This window comes from Sturnira hondurensis, unplaced genomic scaffold, assembly GCF_014824575.4.
Source record: "Sturnira hondurensis isolate 20B ecotype Veracruz unplaced genomic scaffold, ASM1482457v3 Scaffold0006496, whole genome shotgun sequence".
Classification (NCBI taxonomy): Eukaryota; Metazoa; Chordata; class Mammalia; order Chiroptera; family Phyllostomidae; genus Sturnira; species Sturnira hondurensis.
In genome coordinates this window covers 21,025,256-21,045,215 of record NW_028079127.1, presented here as the reverse complement: position 1 = coordinate 21,045,215, position 19,960 = coordinate 21,025,256, and the positions used below count along the sequence as shown (strand labels likewise).

Sequence of the window (19,960 nt, the reverse complement as noted above, 5' to 3'; positions counted from 1 at the left end):
GGGCCCTGGCTGGGTGGCTCAGTTGGTTACAGCATCATCCCACTAATGCCAAGCTTTCAGGGTTTAATCACAGTCAGGACACATATAAGAATCAACCAATGAATGCCTAAGCAAGTGGAACAGCAAACAGATCATTCTCATTCTCTCTCTCTCTGCCTCCCTAAAAATCAATCTAAAAAAATCTCAAAGACAAAAAAATGTCTTTGGACTTTTCAGTAGAAACACTGAAAGCTGGAACACATGGGCGTCAGTTTTAACATTCTGTATGAAAATGACTTCCAACCTAGACTTTTAAACCCCAACTATCAATGTCAAGATAGAAAAAAGATATTCTCAGACTCAAAAAAGTCTCCTCCACCTCTCTTATAACTAAAATGAGAGAAAACTACAGGGAAAAAGATGTGGTCCCCCCAGAACAGGCACACCCACAGAGAAAAGAAACATGAAGTCCCAGGATGGTGATAAACAGAGATGCTAAGACTATGAGTAAGCAGGAGGCACTGAATGCAGGGAGACTGCAACGGGCTCAAGAAGACTTACACAGACTGGCAATATAGAGGTAGCTGCTAGTATGTGATAAAAGGCAGACAACTGGGCAAATAAAAATGAGATGACTATTAACCCAGGGGGAAAAAAGGTTGTGGAAAAAAGGTAAAGTAATCATAGTTCACCAAATAGAAAGAGTGAACTGTGAATGGCATACATAATCATAACATAAACTACATATTTTAATCCAAATTAAAACATGACTGTATTTGGTGGAAGAGGGGAAAGTGAGTAAGAAAGGAGGTGTTACCTCCCACTCCACCGTGGGAGGTAAAATTTTTATAGTGACAAAACATTAACAGATCATCCAAGCATAGAATTTAGAGATAGAGCAATAGATAAAAAAAGATTCAATAAAAACAGGTGTTTGCCTCAGAAAGAAAACGGCAGAAGGAGTAAGGAACTGCCCTTTTTCAAAGGGCAGTTAACTTATAAACCTAGTCAACTCTCTCTCAACAAATGTCTGGCAATCAACAAAATTTTTAATACCTCAGTGGAGATATTACAGAGCATATATTCCTTACCCAGTTTTTGCCTTGGCCCTCTCTATGGCAATAAAGCTTTATAAGCAAATTAAAAATAAGTTTCCATTTTTCCATTAATACATATCATTAAGTAATAATGTCTAATGAATGTTTACAAATTTTTTAAATAGACTGAAATAGCAAAACAAATATTATGAGAGCTACTCAAAACTTCAGGTTCACCAAGTAAGTTTATCAAATAGTTATTACAATGCGTCGACAACACGCACGAGCTCCATCTACAAAGCAGCTGCTGTTTCAAGACCTCGGTTCCCACATGATGGTACCAGAGAAAAACTTAACCCAAGTATTTTTTACCCATAGCTTCAAAACTACATATATCACACTGAATGAAAACTCAGTATATTTTCTTGAATATACAATGGGAAGACAGTGAAGTATCAAAGCATGCTAAAAGCACAAGTCTATGAAAGTAAGCCACAGGAGTCACATGAGGTCTATTTATGTTTTACTTAGTGGCTGTATCACATAACTATATGACATTTATAATAGCTATAAATTATATACTTACTTTCTGAATATATAATGTACATGAACTATAAAAATAATGTGGTAAAGGATGTAAAATGGCCAAATCCTGTATTAACTGAAGTACACAGCTCAGCTGTACTGAGATGCTAACATGGGTGGAGAGACCCTCTGTCTCCACTATATTATCTGGCTCAGTATCATTTTAGCCACCACATGACAAGACTCTAATAACTTTTAACACATGGGCCAAAAGCATAATTCCAGCTCCTCCAAAGTGAAGCTGATCAATGTAAAAGTCCCTTTTCCCAAATGTAAAATGAATAAAGAAAATTGCTGTTCAAATGAGATTACTTATTATTTAAGTCATTTAGCTGATTATTAAGGCATTCTTTTTTTGTCATTATAGTTAATCATCTTCTCAAATATAGCACTCAATGCACAAACACATGAGGGTCAACATTTTTATTCCTGGACTAAACCCAAGTTTTAGAAAGCATTAAGCAATTTCTAAAATATTTTTTTAAAAAACCTATAATGATGTAACAGAAATCTAAAATATTTCAGTCAGCCACTTGGAACAACATATAGCAGGTACTGAATTTCCCCAACAACAACAGGATTCTTTAAAAGTTTCATTCCATTTGGACACATCCCCAACAAAATAAAGGTGGCAGCCACAGCCTTTGACCCTCACAATGCTAAGTCTTAGGTAACTATGACCCACAACCTAGTTACATAGTTTTGTAACTATGACCCACAACCTAGGCATGTGCCTGGACCAGGAAACGAACCTGCAATCTTCCAGTTTTTAGGACAATGCTCCAACTGAGCCACACTGGCCAGGGCTCTTACCTCAGGCTTTAGGAGTAATGGAAACTCTCCCAAAATCCAAGTTTCCAGCACCAGCCTGGGGCCAATTCTGCAAGCAGGCATTTTTAGAAATGAAAGTTTCAGCCTGCTTTGTTGACTTTTTTCTGCACCCAGCTCTCTAGATGTCAATCACCATGTCATTTCCCCAGACCTAATAGCTCACTACAGCAACCTTTGAACATTACCCAATGGGTAAGATGGATGGTGTGTTCATGGCCTAAGGCCACCATGAGCTAAACAGCACGGTGAGGCCATCCTTAGAGCAGGAAAGAATCTCACTGCCTAAGGCCTATTTTCCCAACAATGATCACGACACCATCAAACAGCCCCCTCCCTCCAGCCTCTGCTCTTCCTGTTCATCTGTGTCCTGCAATTTTGCCCAAGAGGTTATTTAACAGTTTTGTCTAAGTTTGTCTCTCAACCAAGTGTTCTCACCATCCATTCAAAATCCAGAAGGCTGAGGTTGATAAAACATGGGCATAAAAACTCCCTTCTCATAGATTACCCTTTGTAAAGCACATGAAAGTAGTTTTATTCCCATCTCATTACCTTGTACACAGCACAGAGGCCATGGTGATAGTGACACTGGGGCAGATATGACTATATAGGAAGGAGAGCCCCACTCAGCTGCTCATAGAACCCCTACTGTCGGGAACGACCCTGCCTGGTTTCAGGAGCTGTAATGCCCCCATGGCTAAGGCTGAGTGAGCGACCTTCAGACCATAAACCACTAAGGAGACAAAGCTTATCTTCCTGGCAGGAGCGCTGCTTCTGCTCCTTCATCCATAACTACCCCCAAATGCTTGATCAGTTAGCCAATGACATGTAAGATTCCCCAAGGGGAGAATCACCTAAAAAAGGCACGATCACGTGGAGGCCCCAGGGAAGGACTTGGGTGGCTATGGAGAAAAAGGGTGATGGACCTTTGCCCCTCAGTTTTGACAAAGCCTGAATCCTTATTCTGTCTGCGAGAAGTCTAATAATTTCTTGGCTATCTTGCCTCCTCTACCTGACTTATGCCTGAAAACAATGACAAAGGGCAGTGCAGCCCTGTGCTGGAAAGGGCAGATTCCCTGGGTGATCAGGCCTGACAAAGGATGCGTAAAATCCTGTGAACCCTGCTCTGCTAAGAATGCTCTTAATTAAATGATAAAGGTCTGAGCAGGAAATGAGTTTGTTTCCCAAAGTTTCATAGCCTTTTAGCTAATAGACCCTTACTCAGAAGAAACCCTAATAATTCTTTGTATGCTATCTACTGTTTGATGCTTGATCCCACTGCCTGACAATGATTAATAAGTTGTATGTGAACTCCTGCACAAATAAACTAATAAAAACCTGTCTAGGCAAGGGCGTGCACACGCTCCCCTCAAGAGAGTGGCCTGCCCCTTTTCCTCCACAGGACTTGGTAGTCCATGTCAATTTGTCTCGAATCCCACCCACAACTCCGTGCACACTGCAGGCCAGTGCACTCATCACCCTACCTTAGAGTGAGGGGCCCCCCTCTGTCACATTTCATCAAGTGAAATATATGACTCCTGTATATTTCAATAGTCCAGCCCTTACCTAGATGCTCCATAAACTCTTGTGAAACAGGATAAAGAACATTAAAAGGTGAGTCAGAGAACAGGGCTGCATCCTTAGCTCTGACTCTTACTAGCTGTGTGATCTCTCAAGTCACTTTATGCCTCTGGGCCCCTGCTGTTTCCATGGCCACAGTGGGAGGCTCTGACACACTGCTCTGTGTGCTCAGTCCATGCCTAACTTCTCACGGTTTTCACATTGCCTAAAGGAATGGGGTAGGGCAAAAGATTTAGAATTCATTTGGTGTAAGATTTCTGCATAACAGCTCAAATTATAACTATACAACTGTTCATTAGTTTTAAAAGTCTGACTAAAACTGAGACATCTAGCCCTGGCTGGTGTAGCTCAGTGGATTGAGCACGGGCTTGCGAACCAGAGGATCGCGGTTCGATTCCCAGTCAGGGCACATGCCTGAGTTGGGTTGTAGTCCAGTTCCCTGCAGGCCAACTCCCAGCAGGGGATAAACAAAAGGCAACCATACATTGATGTTTCTCTCCCTCTCTCCTTCCCCTCTAAAGATAAATAAATAAATAAAATCTTAAAAAAAAAACTGAGACATCTGTGTACTCAAGTTGTCTTGATTCTGATAAGATGCTGATCCCCTTGCCCTGGATTCTACATAGTGGTGCTGACATTACTGAACAGAAAACTACCATTTCAAATGGTTTCCAAACAAAACTCATTCCAGAAAGGCTCCATTCATTCAAATATATTCTGAGCACATACTATAACTAGGTGCTGTGTGTATACAAGATTTAGAACCACATGAACCAAAAGAATGCTGAATTCTCAAAATTAATCAATTTTAAATATGCTTCTAAAATTAGGACAGAGCATGGGACTTGGCTAGATGTCTGGGAAGGGACCCCAACGTATGATCTGAACAAGATCTCCAACCACCAATCCACTAACCATACATTCTTTGAGTCAAATTATCACAACCAAGCACATAGGGCAAACCAAAATGTTCATTGAAAAAGCGAAGAAAGAAAAAAAGTCTGCACTCACCGGGACTGTGGCAATCCTTTTTTACCCAGATCGGCCCTCACACGTTCTCCTACGTGTCTGTAGATTTCCACTAAGCTGTTTATTGCTGCATCTCGAACCTGGATGTAAAAGAGGAGATCTTACAGCTACTCTGTGTCACCCCACAAAACTCCCTGCTGGGGCACAACAGGCTATACAACACCCCAAGTTCATCACCAATTTACCAAGGCAACTGTGAATACAATCCTTTCTAGACATTTGACTAGATGAAGCCATGTTTAAAAGTTTTGACTCTGTGGGCACAATTCCAAGGAGTAGAAAAAAATTTAGGTCCCATCCCTATATTCTAGTCCATATCCCTTTATTTTTTTCATTCTTTAAGATAACGTCAGTAAACTAGAATTTTCAGGGCATCTTTCCAAATTAGAAAGCACTACAAATAAATGATTACACTAAAAATAAAACACCATGTAATATATTCTGGATTTAGGTCAAACACTTAGTGAACAAGAAAAAATAGATAGTATACAGAGCCCTGTATTCAAGCTGATAAAAATATTAAAAATTAAAAGTGGGTAAAAAAGAGTTCATAGTCCTAAAAGGGAAGGAGGAAAAAGTCCATAAATTCTACATTTAACACAGAACAAGATGTAATAAAAACAATTTTATAAAAAGGTACAAAGGGTTTGTACAGTTTAAGGGAAGAAGCACACCACAGTACACGAAGAAACATTTTATGGAAGAGGAAGGAACCACTTAAAATGTGTTTACAAGGACTACATTTTACCAAGTAAAGATGGAATGAGACGGATTTCAAACAAGGCCCAGTCTGTAGGCATGAAAGCAGGTGTGAGAGGCATATGCTTCAGGAAGAGCAAATAAGCAGCCTGGCGAAACACAAATGTGAACTAAGGAAGCAGCAATACATAAGGCTCAAGAAACAAAATGAATTTTTAAAAAAACTTGGGAAAATTTGAATATGGACTGTATATCACACATTGTCATTATAGCAACATTAAATTTCTTGAATGTGAAAATCTGTTATATAAGAAAATACCCTTGTTTTTAGGAGATATACACTGAAGCATCTGGAGAGTAAAAATATCATGTCTGTAAGATACTTTCAAAAGGTTCAGAAAGTGTATTTCTGCCTACACTCAACCTTACCACAGAAAGGAAGCCTGACATTTCAGGCCATTAGGACGCACAAGAAAAGAGCCCCATGTTAAACACAACCCGCCAGGCCCGAGTTGAATGCTTTACAAAGTCTGAGGTCTTCAAATCTATGACCTTCCTCACAGGGCCACTATGGACTGTGAGACAGAGGAGGGCATGCAGGCTGGAGAGGCTAGCCACCTGTCGGGCCCACAGCAGATAAATAACAGAATGGGGAGCAGACTTCCACCTCTAAATGAAGATGCCCACATCCTTTTCACTTTAGAACTGGGTGTCAAAGTTAGAAAGCCTAAAACTCAAGGAGGGGCTTCACCTCCAGGAAAAGGGAAGGCACCTGTAAATTGGTGGGAAGCTAAATCTAACCTGTCCTCTGAGAACAGCAGCATAGCCCCACAGCCAGCCTGCCCTGCAGAACAGGTGCCACAGATCTGCCCAGACTCAACAGGGGTCAGGTGCCCTGCAAAGCCACCTGAGGCCTGCAGCCCCACCTCCCCATTTCTCAGGTATCGGTCAAGCCACCAACAGAGACTTTCCTTCTCCCCTACTGAGTATCGTCCAGCTGCAGAGAGCACTGACATCAACAGTACTCAGACATTTTAAGATGTTTTTACACTTTGAAGATGTGTCAAACTCACCTAGAAAAGGGACTTCCTTAAGTGAAACAACAAATCAATGTTTCTCTCTCCCCACCCCTTCCTCTCCCTCTTAAAAAAAATCAATTAAAAATTTTAAAAAAAAATGAAAAGGGACTTCCTATGTGTGTGTATGATGTCTTTTTGGATGGCAAACTGCCTTTGTTAGAGCCACTGCCACATCCTCCTTGTCAACAAACACAGGCTTTTTCTGCAATCTCCACTAAAGAAAGGAAACCCTGTTCTCAGATCAGGGAGTAACCATCACATAATCCTAGTCCACTCCCAGCTAGTGGGTAACACAAGGGCAAGGGGTGTCATTCTCAACAATAAAACATGGGGTGTCTACAGGAAACTTCACAGAATGCTTCTTTGCCCTTACAAAGAGAAATGCAGGAAGCTAAAGAAAACATGAGACATTTCGGAAAAAGCGGACACCAACTGGATTTGACGATAAGACTTATTCTTGATGAAAAGGGGGAATAATGGCGTTCAAGTTATGTTTTTGAAGAAACAGAGTCCTCATCTTTCAGAGTATTTAAGAATTAAATGAAATGATATCTAAGATTTGCTTCAAAATATTGGGATAAGAGAGGAAAAACAGATGGAACTAAACCAGCCTTGTCTTATTAGTTGTTGAAGTTCAGTGACAGACACGAGGTTATACACTGCCATTCCTTCTACTTCTATGTAAGTTTGAACCTTTCAACGCGGAAAAGTAAAAGAGAAGAACACAGGAAGCACCAGGCTTTTGTCTACTAGGCCTGCCGAACACGCATGCCACTGGGCTGTCCCTGGGCTGTGCCCCTGGGGAAAGCTGCAAGGGACGAAGCTCAAGGACTGAAATGGCCAAGACCGTTAAGTTTCGTGGTATATCACTGTTCCACTAACAAACCCTACAGTCCCCTTCCTCTTTATACAGGGTGATACATTCTCCCCCTGCTCTAGCATTTTTGAGTTGGGATTTCATTTACTTGGGGCCAAAAGCATCCCAAGCATACATTCCTTATATCTATCTGTGGGCCACTCTGAGAAGCTTCTGAGGGCTTTCCCTGGCTCTGAGTCACTCTGCACTCAGAACAATATACAAACGAACTGGCATCCTCTAAGGCAGGAGTGTCTGCAGAGCTCCCAATCACTGTTAGCCGCCTTCTGCAGAGCCAAGGGCAAACTCCCCATACCAGAGCTGAAGACTGACTACAACGGCAAGTACCACAGTGCAAGGGCAGCACTGGTAAGAAACAACTGCCCTCTCTGGTCTGAGACATAAACAGCTAAGAAGGGCAAGACACTCAAACAGCTGTGGGGTGTCAACTCAATCTTAAAACTGCTGGAATGCAGTCCTGAAACAATAATGAGCAAGTTATAGTCCTGACTCTTAAGGGCCAGAGACTAGCAGGAAAAACTAATGAGAAGCACTGGGAAGCTTCCTGGCGGGGGGCAGGGGGGCGTGCCAGGAGATGTGGACTGTGCGTGTTTGTGCCTGCATACATATATGTGCAGATAAAACACTACAAAGATAGATGTGAACACACAATTATCTTCAGAATACTCTGGCTATATCTGTCTCCTACAGACTGCCGACAGCTGCCCCTACAGCACCAACCTCATTTTACCCCCAGTGTCCATCTCTCTCAGTCCCAGCAAGACTACTCACATCACTTTTGTGGCCAAAGTAAGCAACTGCATTGGGGACAAGTAAGTGTGACTAGCCAGGCTGGCTTTTCTGCTCCACTAAAGGGTGTCCTGTGGCAGCAGTGTATCCTCCAAGTGCGACCTCTATAAAGAACTTTTTTCCCCACAGAAAACAAAAATGGACGGTGTAAAAAGGGGAGAGGGGCAATTTAGAGTTTTTAAATTATTTTATTTTCTAAAAAGGATTTTTATTTTTTAGAGAGGGGGGAGGGAGGGAGAAAAGAGAGGAACAGAAACACCAATGTGTGAGAGAAACATCAGTCCGCTGCCTCCTGTACACCCCAGCCTGGCCCACACCCCAGCATGTGCCCCAGCTGGGAGTCAAAACAGTGACTTTTCAGTTTGCAGGCCGGCGCTCAACCCACTGAGCCATGCCAGCCAAGGAAAAAAGGTTTTTTTTCAATTAACATTGAACATAAAATACGATTCTATAAATAAAAATATACAGAAATTATATTTCCAATGTCATATATTTAAAGCTAGATAAGAGAATGCATGCAAAGAAGTGGGTACCAGCAGGGGAGACCCGCGGAGACAGCGGGGACAGGGAGCCTGCTATAGACAGAAAGAAAGGCAGCCTAGAGAGCAGCAGGGAGAAGGTGCAAAAATGTAACTGAGATTAAGGGCAAAGATGAAATGAAGAGGGAAGGATAAGACAATAAATAGGAGGTATCCCAAGAGCTGGTGAAAGCACGAAGCACTTGAGCAATTACAAATCAAGATTTTTAATGAAGACCTGTTTACATATATTTCTTTGATAAATTTTGTTTCTATTTTGAGCCCCTTTATCTAATAAAGTGTTTTTCCTAACGATATACAAATGACTCAGGGATAAGAAGAACTGAATGAGGCAAGAAAACTGGCACAGTTCTGGACCCCTGACCTAGAAGCCTTCATGAGCTACCTGGTAACCAGTCATGTATTACCAACTCCTCTCCCACCCTTTATGCTAAGGAAATGGTGCTTTGTTCACGGGCTTTTGGGTTTTTTGTACTGTTTGGGTTTTAATTTAGGTAAAATTTGCATAAAATATCTACAGTGCTTAAGGGGTCAAGGAGTTTCCACAGTTGTACACACCAGTATGGCCACCATAGAAAGTAAAACACATAACATTTCCACCATTGCCTCAGAAAAATCCCAAGGTCGTTTCCAATCACAAGCAATTACCTCACCCCACAAGCAATTACTGTTTGACTTCAATCAGCACTGATCACTTGCCCCTATGCCCACGTTCTTTCGGCTATAGCAATGGTACCCAGAGCAATATTATCTTGGAGGCTGGTCAGGAGGACATCACTTTATAGGTTAACTAAGTCTCAGCCCACATAGAAAAGAGGGCAGAGTGGTCACCACATTTACCAATGACATCTTATAAATGCTAATGTGCATTATAAATGCTAATTATCTAGAGACTTCTAGCCAAGGTGGAGGTGTAGGTAGGCACACAGTGCCTCCTTGCACAACCAAAAAAAAAGGACAACAGCAAATTTAAAAACAAAAAACAACAGAACTGACAGAAAATCAAACCGTATGGAAGTCCAACAACCAAGGAGTTAAAGAAAAAACATTCACCAGCAGGAGTGACGGAGATGGGCAGCCAGGTGGAAAGTACTTGCAGCAGGGCAGGGGCTGGAGGACTGGATGAGGCAGTGGCCTGCAGACTAGGGAGTCCCACATTCGCACACAGGTAAACCAGAAGGAACAAATGGGGAGCGAGACAGACTACACAACCCAGGGTTCCCGTGCAGGGAAATAAACCCTCAAAATCTCTGACTGGAAACACCTGTGGGGGTTGAGGTGGCAGCAGGAGAAACTTCCAGCCTCACAGGAGAATTCATTGGAGAGACCCACAGGGTCCTAGAACATATACAAACCCACTCAGCAGGGAACCAACACCAGAAGGGCCCAATGTGCTCATAGATAGAAGAAGAAGTGACTGAAAGCCAGCAGAGAACTGAGCAAGTGGCACTGTTCCCTCCCAGACCCCTCCCCCACATACAGCATCACAAAGCAGTGATGTGGGTTGCCCTGCCCTGCCCTGAACACCTAAGGCCCCACCCCTTACAATGTAACAGGCGAGTTGAGACAAAAAAAAAAAAAAAGGCCCAAATGAAAGAACACATCGAAGCTCCAGAAAAAACACAATTAAGCAATGAAGAGATAGCCAACCTATCAGACGCACCATTCAGAACACTGGTAATCAGGATGCTCCAGGAACTCACTGGGTACTTCAATAGCATAAAAAAGACCCAAGCAGCAATGAAGGTTGAATTATGTGAAATAAGGAAAAATCTACAGGATCCAACAGTGACAGAAAGAAAACCAGGACTCAAACTGCCAGAAAGAAAAGAGGAATAGCAAGAAATTAAACCCTTATTTGAAAACATAATGAAGGAGAACTTCCCTAATCTGGCAAAGGAAATAGACTTCCAGGAAGTCCAGGAAGCTCAGAGTCCCAAAGAAGTTGGACCCAAGGAGGAACACACCAAGGCACATCATAATTACATTAGCCAAGATGAAAGAGAAGAAGAGAATCTTAAAAGCAGCAAGAGAAAAGGAGAGAGTTACCTACAAAGGAGTGCCTATTAGACTATCAGCTGATTTCTCAAAAGAGACCTTGCAGGCAAGAAGGGGCTGAAAAGAAGTATTTGAAGTCATGAAAGGCAAGAACCTATATCCAAGATTGCTCTATCCAGCAAAGCTATCATTTAGAATGGAGGGGCAGATAAAGTGCTTCCCAGATAAGGTCAAGTTAAAGGAGTTCATCACCCAGCCTTTATGTTAATATGTTATATTTCAAAAATGTAAACACTCAAAACAGTGACTCAAAAATAAACAATATTTTTATTAAAAATATTTAATAAATAAATATTTTTATAAATAAATAAAAATGTAAACAGTAAAATGTCCTCAAACTCACAGCTATTAACAACCAAACCTAAAACAAAACAATAACAAAAACAAATAAGCAAACAAATGGAACAGGAAACAGAATCACAGAAATGGAGATCACATGGAGGGTTTATCAGTGGGGGAGGGGGAGAGGGGGGAAAGGCACAGAGAATAAGTAGCATAAATGATAGGTACAAAATAAAAAGGGAGAGGTTAGGAATAGTATAGAAAAAGAAGTCAAAGAACTTACATGTACAACCCATGGACATGAACTAAATAAAGGGAGGGAATGCAGGTGGGAGGGGGTGTTCAGGGTGGAAGGGAATAAAGGGGGTAAAATGGGACAACTGTAATAGCATAATCAATAAAATATATTTAAAATTTTTAAAGAAATAAATAAATGCTAATTATCTTAAACAATAATTAAGAGTTCTATAAAGATGAATAAAGTCCCACCAACCTATCAAATGTACTCAGAACACCAAATGCATCTTAACTGTCTATAACCAATGATTATTTCTTCTCATTAAATCACACTCACCTGGCTGTTTGGATCTCCAAGTAAATTACATATATGTGGCACAATCTTGCTTAGTGTCAAAGTATGTGCTCCAGAGCTGAAAACAAAACAAGTGTTTTATCGTTGGTGAGAACACAGAAAAGAAAGAAGCTACTGTGCCCACACTCACCTCCTCCTCTCCACCCACAAGGCCCTACTGCTACCTCACACCCAGGAGCTCCCCTTCTCATCTTCCCAATCTTTTCCCATCTGATTCCAAAATAAATGCACTGCAGTGTCCCTTGGCAGAGTTCAAAACCACTAGTGCTTCTCACGGACACACCCTCTCCCTGAGACTCAGGCTCTCCAATTCGACCCTAAACCTTTAAAATCAAGTGAGAGCCTCACCCTTTCCCAATCTTTCTTACCTCCCATACAGTTGTCTCTGGATTACTATTCTGTCAAGTAATGGTCCCTATTTTGCGCAGCTAGGCATCCTCAACTAAACTGAGAGTCTCTCAATTCTCCCTCTGTGCACAGCTTGATGCTACCACTGACATTCAGAGAGTAAGAGCTGAGTGAAAAGACTGTGATAAGGTGATGGCTGAGGATCCCACCACACACTGCCCTGCTGGAGAACATCTGTTTACAACAGTGCACCACCATAAACGCTGTCACAGTGTCCTTTGTGAATTCGACTGTCTCTGGTAACCTGGTTGCTTCCTAAGGATACATTCTTACAAGTGAAACTACTGTGATCAAAGGCTGGAAACATTTTTTAAAAGCTTTCAATACATATGGCCAAATTTACTGGCACTGAAAAGGCTAACATGTGAGGAGGGAACAAATTTACATTATAATATAAATGTTATAATCCCAATTTTGTTATTAAAAATAACTTTACAGGCTGTAATAAAAAGGACCATAGTTAACAGTGATTATCTGAAGGTAGTAAAATTTTAGGTAATCATTATTTTTTCTTTATGTAAATTTTCTATAACATACAATATTACTTTTACCATCAGAAAAACTGTTTTGTGATTTTCAATTTTACAATAAACACTTGAAACATGTTCAGCATCAACAGTCATTAGAGAAATACAAATTCAAATCACAATGAAATATCACTGCACACATAACAAAATGGCTCCAATTAAAATCAGTGATAACATTCAGTGCTAGCAAGGGTATGAAAAAACTGATTCATTCACACATTGCTGATGGGAGTGTAAGATGGTATAGACCACTCAGGGAAAGAGTGTGGCAGTTTCTTGTCACACTAGAAATGAACTTACTGAATAAAACAGCAATTCCACTGACCCACCGAGGGTGAAACAGAAACTTGTACATATGTTCATAGCAGTCTTATTTTTATAATTTTTAAAAGATTTTATTTATGTATCTTTAGAGGGGAAGGGAAGGAGAGAGGGAGAAAAATATCAATGTATGGTTGCCTCTCATGCATCCCCCACTGGGAACTGGCCTGCAACCCAGGCATGTGCCCTGACTGGGAATCTAACCACGATCCTCTGGTTTGCAGGCCTGCGCTCAATCCACTGAGCTACACCAGCCAGGGCGGTTTTATTTTTAATAGCCAAAAATTGTGAATGATTCCAAGGTCCTTCAACAAATAAATAGTTAAACAAATTGTAATAATTCTATGCCATGGAATTCTACTCAGCAGTAAGAAGAAATGAACTACTGTTTTAGCAACAACATACACGCAACCTCAAGGGGAGTATGTGGAGTGGAAAAAGCCAGTCTCAAAGGGTTACACTGTATATGATTCCATTTATGAGGGAGGACCCAAAAAGAAACTGTAATTACCTTCTGGAAGGTGGGCTCTTCATAGTACAGGCTTCCCCCAAGAGCTAAACCTTCTAGGAGCCCATCTGTATCAGTTTACCACCAGCTGCTGCTGTTCTGAGAGGCTGTGTCCAGCTTCAGTGAATACTTTTTGAAGACTCTTTCAACATGCTTGCCATCTCATAATGAGTGATTTATGAACACATCTGCCCACACTACGCTGTGTTTGACTGTTTTTTTTAACCAAAAAAAGTATGACTCCACGCCCACCCTCCCTCTTCATCTGATCCCTCCCAAAGCAACTTTCTATTTGTTTCGCAGGATGAAAAAAGTCTTCAAAGAACCTTCTTGCCCATGTGAAAGATGTCTAACAAAAACAACAACAACAACAAAAAACAAACAGCAGAAGCACTAAAAGCCATCAAAATTGACGAGTTCAAAAACTGTTTTGAGGAGTAGAAAAAATGTCTCGATAGATGTATCACATCAAATGGAGAATACTTAGAAGGTGACTGAAATTTAAACATCTAAGAATACACACACAATTTTTAATAAATAAATTCCAGCCCTGGCTGGTGTAGCTCAGTGGATTGAGCTCGGGCCTGCGAACCAGACGATCGCAGTTCGATTCCCAGTCAGGGCACATGCCTGGGTTGCAGGCCAGTTCCTGGCAGGGGCCATTTCCCAGCCGGGGATGCACGAGAAGCAACCATACATTGATGTTTCTCTTCCTCTCCTTCCCTTCCCCTCTAAAAATAAATAAATAAATATTTTTATAAATAAATAAATAAATAAATAAATTCCAGGGATATTTTTGGAGGAAGTCCCCCCAGCCCCAGAAACAACATTCTTAAAATAAAGTCATAGAGATGGAGACCAGATTAGTAGTTGCCAGTGGTTAGGGACTGAATACAAAGGGGCAGTGTGAGGGAGCCTGGGGTGATGCACAGATTTGTACCTTGACAGTGGTGATAGTTACCTGGAGCTCCACATGTAACAGAACTGTGCAGAAATGCACACACGTGTGCGTGACTGGAAGAATCGGAGTAAGCCATGTGGACTGTGTCAGTAACAACTTCCTGCTGATGTCATTGCATAAACAAGATGATAACACTGGGGAACGGTGGGGGAGAAGGGTTGCAAAGCACCTCCCAATACATTTGTCTACAACTTCCTGAAATCTATAGTTATTTCTAAATAAGTTAAAAATAAAAAAAGCTCATCCAGGAAACCCTCAGGCCCCACTCAGACTTACGCATTAAGTGTGGCAACAAGGCAGATACACGTGCCTTCCCGAGTCCTGAAATTCTTGTGCTTGAAGCCTCCCAGCATTCGATCCCACACGTACTACAGACAGCAAACAATGGGTAAAAAGAAAAGAAGAAGAGAATTGTGCATTATTTTGTTTCATATGGGGCCAAATCAGTCCCGGATGCTACCATCCCATTAAGTTATCTGAAGGACATATTGAAAAATGGTGACATATTTTTAATCAAGTTTTTTCAAAACACATCCCTTTATATAATTGCATTTAATTCTCCAACAACCCTAAAAGGAAGTATAGCTGTCCCTATTTTATAGGTAGAAAAAAGAGGACAAAAAAGCTTGGTGACTTCAAAAATCACATACTCATACTTTTCTTAGCCTGGAACAGCTGTCTGCATCCTGTCCACAAGTCCAACATCTGCTTGGCCTTTAGGTCAGTCTAGTTTTTACCATCCCTGGGAAAAATTTTTCTGATACGCACCCCCCCCAAACAATGGGCAGTTGGACCCTGGAAGGCAGGGCTGTGCCCCGCAGCCCCTGCTCACTAGCAGAGAGAGGAAGGCTCCAAGCCAGGACCCCCAACACCCCAGGCACCACCACCGCTCTTTTCAGAGAAACACAGAATCAATAACATAACTGAGTTTGCACCTATGGGCTAAACCAAGCCCTCAAACCCCATGTTAAATTCACTAATTTATCCAAAATACACCCTTTGCTATTTATTATTTATTTAAATACCGGGAGGGGGAGGCCTAATAAAAGCTACATAAATTTTCATCTGAAATACATCAGATTAGAAGAAACAGAGCCCTTCCATACAGAGCAACCCACCGCTGTTAGGGGAATACACACACGCCAGCTGGCCACAGACCACCTCCCCTGCCCTACCTGGGGACTAGCAGCTTGATCCATGATCTTTAGCAGCAGAGTCTGGTCTTGCTCCCTCACGGAGTCTTTAGCATCTCCCAGTCTGTCTATTAAACTTGGCAGCACTGGAAATCAAAATCAAAACTGATCAAATGAATATCTGTTGGGGTGGAGGGGTGTGGTTACCAACTATTGGTATTTCAATTAATGGGGAAGTCAAAGTCCTGGCCTAAATGAGGTCCGTCATCTAACACCACCAATCCCTACAGTGCTACTCTCTTTGTTAAAACCTGTGGAAACTACTTTAAGAATCAGCAAAATCCTTCTTTACATGGGCATACTGTTTTGTCATCTCCTTTACCACACATTCCTCCACCCAGCTCCCAGCATATTTTTATGCTAGTGAAATATCACACTGGATATCAATAGAGTATCTTCGTTAAGAAACAGTCAACACAAAAGGAAATTTAGGTACACAAGAAAGAAGGGCTTCAAGCCTATTTGCTTGGGAGTATAGAATGAACACACACTTATTGCTCTGTCGATCTTCTAACTGTGTTTTAATTTTACATAACACACACACACTTATCAGACAGAGTCCACCTATTCCACTCCTCCTACACACATGTCGGGTATGGGGTAGTGTAAGTGCCTACCAGAGGTCAACTTCTTTTAAGAGTCTATGAACCTTTCTTTTACCAGAGGTATTTCTGAACAATTCAGCTAATTTAGGAGGAAAATGGAGCACTACTAAAATACGGGATTTCTAAAAATAAGGGAGATTTTTGTTTATAGATGGACAGTTAGTGCCAGTATGGGAAAAAGAGTTCTTGACTTTACCCAAAGGAGCACACTAACCAGAAAGCTAACAGAAAATAACAAATACACATACACCAACTGAAATGGAGGCGTCATCTATAAGGAAATGCTTGCACACACAGGTCTGCTGAGCGCTCATGTTGTCATTACAAAATCACAGAGATCGGGAATTTAGAGATGAGTAAGTCATCTCTAAATCCATGAAACCTGTAGTTATTTTTATGTCATTTCACTGACATATCGTTTTCTCTTCAAAATAAGAAAGTGATCATTTACTACAAAGTTGTAATGACATTTACAATCAAAGTGAAAACAGGGTTGGCTGGGTTAGAAGGCTGTCCCAATAGCCAAAGTGGTGGGTCCCATCTTGCTCAGGGTACATACAAGAAATCAACCAGTGAATAAATGAGTAAGTTGAACAGCAAATCAATGTTTGTTCTTTTCTCTCTCTAATAATCAATAATTTTTTAAGAAAGTGAAAACAGTAATACCAACAATAATCATCTGGAAAAAATATAACTGCAGGGGATTTGCAGGAATTCGCAATGAGGGAATGTCTCTCAAAAGGGAAGGTTCAGAGACAAACATGACCTGGGCAGCACTAAAATGTGACGGCTAATTTGTACAATAAAGTATTAGTAACACTTCGTATTAGAATACAAAGGCTGGAAGAAAAAGCCCACAGAAAAGTATTGGGCAGAGATACCAATAGACGCAGAGAGGCCAGAGTATCTGGGGTGAGCAGAGTGTGTGTGTGGGGGGGGAGGAGCAGTGGTGCAGCCCCAGCAGGTGGTGACTACAGGAAGGGGTTGGGGTGTTGGCTGAGAGGACTAAGGGGATGGTTAACGGGTAGGATGGGGCAGGAAGGTGCAGCAAGAGTGATGGCTGGGAGGATTGGGCACAGCTAACTGGAGGATTTGGGGAGACTGAGGGAAAACTGGAGGCAGGAGGGTGAAGAATATGGGGACCCACTCCACACTTGCCCACAGCTTACCTGTGCCGATCTGCGCCTTGAACCGATCCTGCAGCCGGGTAACCAGCGCAGACAGGATGTCCATCCCCAGAAGAACCACCTGCAATGAATGGGAAACAGTGGGACCCTGTTAGCCGCCAGCACCAAACCCAGGGCCCTCGCCCAGCAGCTCCCGAACCCCCCCCCCCACCCCCCCGTAATTTCTCGCTCAGGCGCTGTCCCAGAGCCCAGAGAATGCACGCCGACTGGCAAGATTACATTGCTTATCAAGAGGAAAGCTGCTCCTGCACAAAAAAAGCAGCTTACAATTTTAATGGAAATGGTCAGTGACTAAAAACAAAATAAAAAACCGCCACAGCCTGGCCATATCCCGGGAGCTAGCTACGGAACAGGGTGAATGAGACGCAGCCCCGCCCCCTGCTGGCCGTGCCTCTGAGAGGAGCGCATATGCAAATTGTCTCCTGGCTGTAGTATGGCCTTCTGGGTAAAACAGAGGGGCCGCTTCGCTACCCTCAGAAGCCTCAGAAAAGGAGTCGGTGTTTAGCTTCCGGGACCTGTGTGATCAGCTTAAGTACGCTAGCTAACCAGCGACTAGGCAGGAACTTGAAAATGAATCACCACAACCCTAACAGGTATTGACCAATCCTGCTTGCAGCACACGCAAATACCTCACTAACCATCCTTTTCTTGGGGTTGCGTTACTGTCCAATGAACGTATAGTGAGGATAGTACTGCTAACACCTTAACAACACACTCGCATCAATTAAAGCTTTGCTTTACTTTGGTGCAATTTTTGGAAAAAGAGGAAAACATCCTACGACAACGGAGTCAAAAAACAACAGAAAAGTGTAAGAATGTAAGAATGTAATTTTCCCCTTGTAAACTATTTCAATGTGAGTCTAACCACTAGGTGGTACACCCGAGCTTTCTTTCTCAACTCTCTCATCTCTCACTACTTGTCCTGGTACTGGTACTGGTTATATAGTAACATTCTTAACATAATTGGTACTGATCTATTATGGAAATACCCAACTAGCTGCCAGAGAAATGATAATACAAGTTCCCTTCTTAGAAAGCCCTTCCTTAAGAGGAAGTAGTTTTCTGCTGTGTAGCTTTATTATTATTAAGTGTGATTCAAAAAAGCTGGTACACAGTCCAGGTTTCACCTAGAACTATTAATGAACAAGACTTAGTCAAAGGTAGTTATCCAAACATTAGTTACATCAGGCAATGAATGGTAATTATGATTCCTTGCATCTGCCTACCTGTGTTTTGCAACTAGTACTAAAAACACCACAGGCTTTTACATTCAGCTTTGAATCCATTGCTTCAAAAATTAAATCAAAATTTACCCAATAACCACCTTAATACATAAACTGCCCTTGCAAGAAACTGGCAACTTGATGATATTGAAGGAAATAATTTTAAATGTTTTTATAAAGAGAACATTGGTTTTTAAAGTTTAATTATATATATCACTTTAAAATAATGACTTTACTCATGAGCTACAGAAGATTAAGTATCACATTTTGATAGTGAGTCCCTCAATTTTAAGTTAAAATGATAAACATTACCTCAGCCAGGTGAGAAAAGTTACAATCAAGTCATAAATTATGTTGACAGTGTATATGCTGGACATGTGAATAAAATGCCATTTTGCATCAGGGACTGTCCTCAAGACCCATAAGCCTGGTCTAATCTTAAGAAATTCAAATAGAGGAACATCCTACAAAATACCAGAAAGCAGTACTCCATCGAAGTACTCCACCTGCTCCATCAGTTATCAAAAGCAAGGGAAGTCAAACTGTCACAGCCAAGAGGAGTCCCAGGAGACATGCAACCTATCATGGCCCTGTAACAGATAAAGGACCTTAGATAAAACTAAGGAAACCTAAATAAACTGGACTTAGTTAATAATAATGTTTCACTACTGTTTTATTTTCTGTAACAAACCATATTAAATGTCAATAATTTGGGAGACTGATGTGGGGTACATGGAGACTCCGTACTACCTTCATAATTTTTCTGTAAATCCAAAACTGTTGTAAAATTTAGAGTTTATTATTTTTAAAAGAGCAAACTATCCATTAATTGCATTGGCTTTTCCCTGATGAAATCCTACCCATTGGATGACTCCATTACTATTTAGGGATGAAGGCTTGTTGTTCATTACAGAAACATTAATAATGCTGCCTTTTTAAAAAAATCTCCCTTGTTGCTCTTTTATGGCATTTACAAGATGCTCCTGCTTTTTAAACTCTTCATAAGGCATAAACATGCTTTAGTGACTTGTAATACTTCTTTCCAGCCTAACCCCTTCTTGCCTGCAAGATTT

At 41.4% G+C, this 19,960-nt stretch overlaps 1 protein-coding gene and 1 non-coding gene across 21 annotated transcripts in view; one reads left to right on the top strand and one right to left on the bottom strand.

Annotated features, from left to right (window-relative positions):
• The window catches only part of CLASP1 (cytoplasmic linker associated protein 1), a 283,994-nt gene that overhangs the window by 176,856 nt on the left and 87,178 nt on the right, over positions 1-19,960 (bottom strand). For all 20 annotated transcript variants that reach the window (XM_037049839.1, XM_037049840.1, XM_037049841.1 and 17 more), the window contains exons 3-7: positions 17,647-17,725; positions 15,855-15,958; positions 14,956-15,047; positions 11,937-12,012; positions 5,022-5,119 (exon numbers count right to left, since the gene is read on the bottom strand). In XM_037049839.1, the coding sequence (XP_036905734.1) occupies positions 5,022-5,119; positions 11,937-12,012; positions 14,956-15,047; positions 15,855-15,958; positions 17,647-17,725 (449 nt within the window). The remainder of the gene's footprint in view (positions 1-5,021; positions 5,120-11,936; positions 12,013-14,955; positions 15,048-15,854; positions 15,959-17,646; positions 17,726-19,960) is intronic.
• LOC118989701 (U4atac minor spliceosomal RNA) lies at positions 18,301-18,426 on the top strand. The gene has a single exon (XR_005067071.1). It is a non-coding gene; the product is annotated as a U4atac minor spliceosomal RNA (small nuclear RNA).